At 42.0% G+C, this 7,343-nt stretch overlaps 1 protein-coding gene across 2 annotated transcripts; it reads left to right on the forward strand.

The window, feature by feature from the left end:
* The first annotated feature begins 133 nt into the window (after positions 1 to 133).
* On the forward strand, positions 134 to 7,324 carry stk36 (serine/threonine kinase 36 (fused homolog, Drosophila)). Of its 2 annotated transcripts, XM_040032870.1 has the most exons (20): positions 134 to 1,645; positions 1,730 to 1,870; positions 1,973 to 2,050; positions 2,135 to 2,265; positions 2,342 to 2,591; positions 2,810 to 2,903; positions 3,007 to 3,194; positions 3,291 to 3,463; positions 3,539 to 3,644; positions 3,799 to 3,930; positions 4,017 to 4,193; positions 4,278 to 4,369; positions 4,486 to 4,549; positions 4,685 to 4,795; positions 4,883 to 4,957; positions 5,051 to 5,168; positions 5,259 to 5,385; positions 5,481 to 5,661; positions 5,893 to 6,807; positions 7,099 to 7,324. In XM_040032870.1, exons 1-20 carry the CDS (start codon positions 1,562 to 1,564, stop codon positions 7,216 to 7,218), a joined length of 3,357 nt encoding a protein of 1,118 aa, XP_039888804.1. In that variant the 5' UTR covers positions 134 to 1,561; the 3' UTR covers positions 7,219 to 7,324. The 2 variants fall into 2 exon arrangements, with proteins under 2 accessions (XP_039888804.1, XP_039888803.1); XM_040032869.1 differs by having other exon boundaries at positions 5,051 to 5,385.
* The last annotated feature ends 19 nt before the right edge of the window (positions 7,325 to 7,343 follow it).

The following is a 7,343-nucleotide window of genomic DNA, read 5'->3' on the forward strand; positions in this document are numbered from 1 at the left end:
CTCATCAAACAAGCCAATCAATAAGTCACAACGTACAAAATATGATGAATTAGCAGATCTTGCACTTTACACTCAGACTACTGCACATAATCCACTACTCCATCAAATCTTTAGCTTTTGGTCACATGGAGTGAATAAGAATCTTTAATGCCACATGCATATTCAGCAGAAATCCCTGCACTTCATTTGTAGTTCATAACGCGAATAAGAGCTACAAGTACTGCATGTTTAACGGAACACCGGACAACGGGCAGCAGGAAAATAACAGGCATGATTAAATAAGGGGTGACACAAGCCACTATCATACTGCAGCTGAAGTTCCTCGGAGGAAGATTATAAGTTGTAAGGATTCAGCATCACTTTTTCTCCATGTTGTGATTAGGTCCGTTTCTGAGAGAATCACATACGACATCTTGTGGACAGAATAATAATAATTCTATAGCAGGGGTCCGAGGGTATTCTTTTAAGACTGCCAGAAAATGTTAGAAAGTAACTACTCTAATTATTTTTACTCAGCTACAGCCTAATTTGATCTAATTTTACTTCTATACAGGTGGATGGGGCTGTTGCTAAATGATACTTCTTTATTATTTCTTTACGGATTAAAATCTTATTTGCAAAAAGCATCAGCATTTGAATTAAAGTTGTTATGTGAGACATATTTTGTACTATTATACATTTTAAATGCATTATACATACCTTACGGAGCTCTAATATTAACAGTGCAGCTAAAGTTAATGTAATTCAGTTTTGTTAGTCAAACATAGATAAAAGAAATAAAGCTGAAATTAAAACACATATTTAACAGCTTAAATATCATTAATAGTTTTGTGTGTTGTCGTGTAAAAGTCTGTGGAAATCTTCATCTCATCCGTCTGTAGTAGTAAATATGATGATTGTGACTTTATGTGGTCTACTACTAGCTTTGCATCCACAGACAGACTTGGGCCACTTCCCTCAACCATAAGGATTTTTTAATATATTTATAATAATTTGTGGTATAAAATTTCTAATATGGCCCCAACGGGGTGAAAAATAGTAGTAATGTTCTAGGGAAGTTGACTCTGGGAGTTATATCATTTTATTTAACGTTTAGCTTTGTTTGCGACGTGGTTGCTATGAACGCAGCTGCCGTTGCTAGACTGAGGACCCCTGCTTTTAAGTTGTCCACACAGAAGCCGGTCTTGATTTTGGCATTCTATCGTTAAAAACAGTTGAAAACCACGTTTGCTGTCAAAATAAGCGGAAAAAAGTCGCATATTTGAATACTGAGTGTATGCAAACGACTTATCGCACTTTGTTATATGTTCTGCGTCACTTTTTTGAATTGGCAGCTAAACTGGCAAGCGTCTGTGCTATTCGTTGACACCCTGCACACCGAAAAAAATAACACTACTGAAGAGTAACCTCTGCTACCCGTCATAAGTTGTGAGTTTTAAAGTTAAAAAGTAAAACATTTTACATCCAAGCGTCTATTGTAACAAGAGCAATAATTTACCAATGGTCACAGTTTGAAAGTTACGGGGATTTTTTGGCTCTAACGGAACCAGCTGCCGCCGAAATGAACTCGTATCACGTTTTGTCGCTGGTGGGAGAGGGCTCATTTGGACGGGTTTACAAGGGAAGGAGAAAGGGTAGTGGCATGGTAAGCATCTACAGCAGCACAGTTTAGTTTCCTGTTTGTTTAACGACACTGCTTCACATCGTCTCTTCATCTTTGTCCCATGAGGTGGTGGCTCTTAAATTCATGCCAAAGCTGGGTCGCTCGGAAAACCAGCTACAAAGTCTCAAAAGGGAAATTGAAATTATGAGGGACCTTCGGCATCCCAATATTGTCCAGCTCTTTGACAGTTTTGAGACTGAAACTGAGGTATTCTCCCATTTTCTCAAAACTCTCAAATAAGTTGCTGTCAACTAATTATCTTTACATAATCCCATGATCATTATAACCCCCTATATATGTTAATGACAGGTTGTGATTGTCACTGAGTACGCAGAGGGCCAGCTGTTCCAGATCCTTGAGGATGATGGGAACTTACCAGAGAGCCAGGTTTTCACTGTTTTTACACAATTGAACCAGATGTGAAGCTTTATTTAATGTTACGTTATTAAACTAGTCTTCCCTTCTTTCAAGGTCCGTGCGATTGCCTGCCAGCTGGTCTCTGCTCTGTACTATTTACATTCCCATCGCATTCTTCACCGTGACATGAAACCCCAAAACATCCTGCTAGAAAAAAGCGGTGTGGTGAAGCTCTGCGACTTTGGGTATGTTGATAGTTGTAAAGAAAAACGTTTCAATCGTTTCTAAAAGAATAAATGACATGATGCAATCTTGCTGTAGGTTTGCCAGAGCAATGAGCGTCTCCACCTTAGTGCTGACTTCTATCAAGGGAACGCCGCTGTACATGTCCCCTGAGCTGGTGGAGGAGAAACCATATGACCACACTGCTGATCTGTGGTCTTTGGGATGCATCCTTTATGAACTCCACACGGGGGCGCCTCCGTTCTACACCAACTCCATCTTCAAGCTAGTGCAGCTCATTGTGAAAGACCAAGTGAAATGGCCAGACACCATGAGCAGCACTTGCACGGTACAGTAAAGCTACACTTTACTCACCTTGTGTTACATTTATGTTGAAGCCAACATCTTCAATATATTCTAACAATGCTAGCTTGAAAATTTTAAGCCTGTAAAAGATTATGTTGCAATTATAAGTCCCTTGAAGGGTTTATTGGAGACAAATCTTACACAAATTGTTTCCTAATGCAAAGTCTTCTATATTATTACTATCCAATGATTTCTTTGCAGAGCTTCCTGAAAGGCTTGTTGACCAAAGACCCCCAGAAACGGTTGTCATGGCCAGACCTCTTGTACCATCCCTTTGTTGCTGATGGTGTTCTAGGTGATTCTTAAAACTCCTGATTTTAGTAGAAAGCTTTCAAATGTTAATGACACATTCTCATGTCTGACATTCATGATTTTATTCCCATGTGATGTGTTTGCAGTTTTGCCAGCCACAAATGTGTCCAGGCCCTTGACAGTCACACCCAGCCCTGACATGCTGGCGTTGAAACTCCAGCAAGTGGCAGAGAAGACTGTACCAGCTTCTGCAGAAAGCAGATTGTTGCGAAAGGTCAGGGAACAAACAGAAAACTGTAGTAAGAGGAAACCACCAGGAAAGGACAGTGCCAAAGTAAGTAATCAGTAATTATGATTATTTTATTATTTGTAAACGTTTGTATGGTGAGATCAGCGGAGGGCCCTAAACCTGTTTTGTGTGCACTGACAGAAAAATAAGGATGAAAGGGAAAATGGTGCGATGGCAGCAGCAATGTCCCCTAGAGTGTGCAACCCCATGCCCTCTTGTGGCGATGTTTCTGTTACCTCAGGTCAGCTGGATATGATGGGTGCTAATCAAAGCCTCGGACCGAAGATTCAAGCTAGCTCAACATCAAAGCACAGGTGTTAATGAAGGTTCAAAGTAACGATGAGTTATGCTATCATAAACAAATGTGTTTATAGTTCCTTTCTCTACAGGGGTCAGATAAGCATAGACTACGAACGGGAATTTCCCTGTATAGATATCGGGCCGCGACTTGTGCGGAGATGCAGGGAGGAAAGCCACACCTCACAGCGATTGCAGGTCAGAGACAGCTGCCTTTTCCACTCATTAGAAATTATTTACATATTATCTGTCAGTAGAGGATCTGCTTTGATAACACGCACAAAAAAAACTTGCTTTCTTAAATTAATATATTAATATATACCTGACACTGAGTCATTTCTTGTTCTTTCAGAATGTAAACAACAAAGAATACTGGGAGAATCTGGCCCAGCTGTCCGATCCAAGCAGACAAACGAGAGAGATATTAGATTACAGCATAATTATATCTCAAATTAAATCAAAGATCCAGGCATTTAAAGCTCAGGTAATGTTTCAGCATTTCACTCGGCGTGAATTTTTTCTTCTTCAAAAGAGTTTTGCATCTACTCCTTTTTTTCTTTGTTTGGGCAGCTAAAAGGGGGCGTGGTAAAAGAAGTTCAGCAGATTCAGCAACCAATGAGGGTTCTACATAATCTGCTTGTGATTGCTGAGGTTGAGAAGTTGAACGACGTCGGTCGTGAACTTGGGCTACCCCGTGTCCTCTTTGGCCTGATCCATGAAGCTGTAGAAAGCTCAGATTTCATTAAGGTTGCTACCCTGGATTGAAACAGTGTTTCACAATGAACTGATCCTGCAACAATGTTTCTCACTTCTACTTTGGTACTTTGTCAGCATCAGCAGAGTATCCCCGTCCTTCAAGAAATGATCACAGTGGTCCTGGTCTACTGGGAGAAGAACTGTGCCTGGGTGGAACAGGAACAAAGGTTTGATGAGTCTTTTTTTCCCTCGCTGAAACTGACTTTGTTCATTTGTGAAATACTCAGTGCATACACACGAGATTCCAACTACAGCAGCTCACCATCTGCTTCTCACGCTTTAGCCTGGAAGAGTTCACAGAGTCCTTCAAAACAATTCTTAGTCAACCAAATCTCAGTCGTCTGGTCGTGAGTACCCACTGACATATTTCAACAGCATCAACCATGTTCAGCATGGTTTACATATAATATCCTGTGTCTGTACCTTTTTGATATGCATTCAGCTGGTCTGTTGTGTGAAACGCTCGATTATCTGTCTTTTAGCCTCTGGCTGCTTGTGTTTTGTCTCTCTTCACACAACACAATGTTGATGTCAAAGTTGATGTGGAGCATCTAGCATCCTTGCTGAAAACTCTGGTCTTGGACCCATGTGAGGTACTGAGCTCATGTAAACCTGGCAGTAATATGAAAGCTTGAAGGGATCTGAAAATGTGTGAACCATTTATTTTTCTACATTATCAGCCCCACATTTCTCCACCCTCCGGTTGGGGACTCTGTGATGGCCTGCTGTCTTTGTTCCTAGATGCACTTAATGAGGTCAGACTGCAGATGAAGTTTGGTTAAACATGTATTAGTACAGATATTAGCAACGTATCTGTACTAAATGTCTGTGCTTTCTTGTTTAAACAGCATGAGAATGGCCCTTTGCCCTCGGGTTTAAATGAAGTTTTCTTTCTGAATCTGTGGAAAAAGATCGGTGCTTCCCTAAGAAGTGCAACATCAGACTCTGACTTCTGTTCAGCAAATGGTAATTGTACTCATCCTGTGAAACCCACGATGTCTGAAAACACTTCTAATGAAAAAGCAAACCTTGCTTCTTTGTGTGTGTCTGTTACAGGACTGTATTTCTTTCTCTCTGCTTTACTGTTTGCCTTCTGCAAGGATGCATATTCGTGCATTCCTCTGTTTTGTGATGTTGGATCAGAATGTGTGTACGCTCTTGGCCGCCTGCTGGGCACCGAGTGGTTAGTGTTGAGATGTCTTAATTAAACGAAATAATTTGTATTACAAGTCAGCTACAATGCCTGGAGCTAACAATAGCATCTTTTATACCCTACAGTCTTCATTTGTTTGCCAAGGGCAATCCTGGGAGGCCCAGGGTGGATCTGAGTCACAACACTTTATCCACACTGAGCTGCCACTTGTTATGTTTTCCATTCGCCCTGGACCTGCCTCCACGCACCATGTCCACAGTTCTCCAGTTGTACGACAGCTGTGGTATTGTTACAAGCCTCCTGCAGGTTAGGGCCTTATTTTGCTCCAATAAAGACCTCGCCGACAAACATAATTCTCTGATGCAACACAGGATAACTCTTGCACTAGTTTTGTGTCTGGCATGCAGTACTGTACACCTGGATGTGTCTGTACTTTTTTAAGAGCACTGTGTTGTTGTTTGTTGTTGCCTGTTTGATGTATGACGAGTTGTCTGTGTGATTTTATTTTTTATTATTTTTTTTTTTGTGCTTTGGCAGGTAATTCAAACCCTTCCTCTTCATCTACTGGAGCTGCCTCTCTCCCTTCTGAGCCGCTTGCTCCTGTGTGATCCCCCCCACTCAATTGACCACCTCACAAAAGCAGCTTCTTGCTTTTTCTTGCCATCCTGGGACGATCAGCTCCCTGCCTCCAGCCGTCAGAGTCCTCCAACCAGAACTGCCTGCTCTCTGCTCCCCGAACTCCTGCAGCTGGAAATTCTGTGGGAAGCTGCTGTGGAGCTCCTCACTCTATTGTCTGGGATAGCCCGTTGTCCCTCCTGCCCACTGCAACTTTATGTAGAAACCTCAGTGCTGCAGCATGCACTGGCTCACTCGTATGAGCAGATCAGGGCTGCCACGTGTAGATTTTTAGGAAATTTGGATCCATTCAGGCCTCTCACACAACACACCCTAAAACCTGACATTTTCAAAGCCATGATAAACTGCCTTAATGATTCCTGCATGCCTGTCCGGCAGGTTGCTTGCCGGTCAGTTGGGAACTGGTTGGGCTATATTGCAGCTGGGCTGCATATGGACAGACCCAGTGAAAAGGGGATACGGTGCATAGAAAAGCAACAAAATAAACAGACGCACTCAGATATTGAGGCAGCAAGTGATTTGGAAACATTAAGAGAGCAGAGAATGGAGGAGGAAGAAAGAAGGTGGACACATGAAGCCAGGAGGACAGTGGCCATGCTGGTAACTCTAATCTATGATCCTGATGCCCTCACACGTCGTCACTGCTGCGCCGCCCTGGGAAACCTGCTAAATGTTGATGGAGCCATATCCTTGTTGCTGGAGGAAAATGTGCCCGGCTTACTTCTAAGAACTGCATGCACAGATTACCACAGTGCAGTGAGAGAAGCTGCCATAGGATCTTTATACCTGTACAGCCAGCAGGATGCCATGCGTCAGGTAACGAGCAGGTCACAGCATCGCACATGCTCACATTACAATAAAACAATCTCTGTTTGGAGAATTTGGTGCTTTTGAAATAGTTAATTTTTACTTTTTAATTAGAAAAGCAGAAAACAGTTCACACCTCCTGGTATTGAATATAAAGCTGTGCTCTTACGCCCAGAGCTTGTTCTGTCCTTTAGATAAATTTTGTTCACTGTTTAATCTCTCACAAGTCAGTAACACACTTTGAAACACACATTTATTGATTTATTTAGATTATTGCTCTTCTTTTGCATTCATTCAAAGGTCCTGATGTCTCTTGATGCCAGTAAGAAGCTTGTTCGGGCTTCACAACATGCTCCTCCACAGTGTGACTATCAGCGGCTCATTGGACAGCTGACTGCACCAGAAAAGTCAACAGCTTAAAAACCTGCTCCCTGTTTAACTTTACAGCAACATATTTGTCTGAAGCCATGTGTTAGTGAACGACCGAGTCCCCGTTTATGAATCAAAATAAAACTGTTTTACTGTTTAACGTCTCAGTTTGTGAC

Source organism: Simochromis diagramma, unplaced genomic scaffold (genome assembly GCF_900408965.1).
Source record: "Simochromis diagramma unplaced genomic scaffold, fSimDia1.1 OVJJ01000216.1, whole genome shotgun sequence".
NCBI classification, from domain to species: Eukaryota; Metazoa; Chordata; class Actinopteri; order Cichliformes; family Cichlidae; genus Simochromis; species Simochromis diagramma.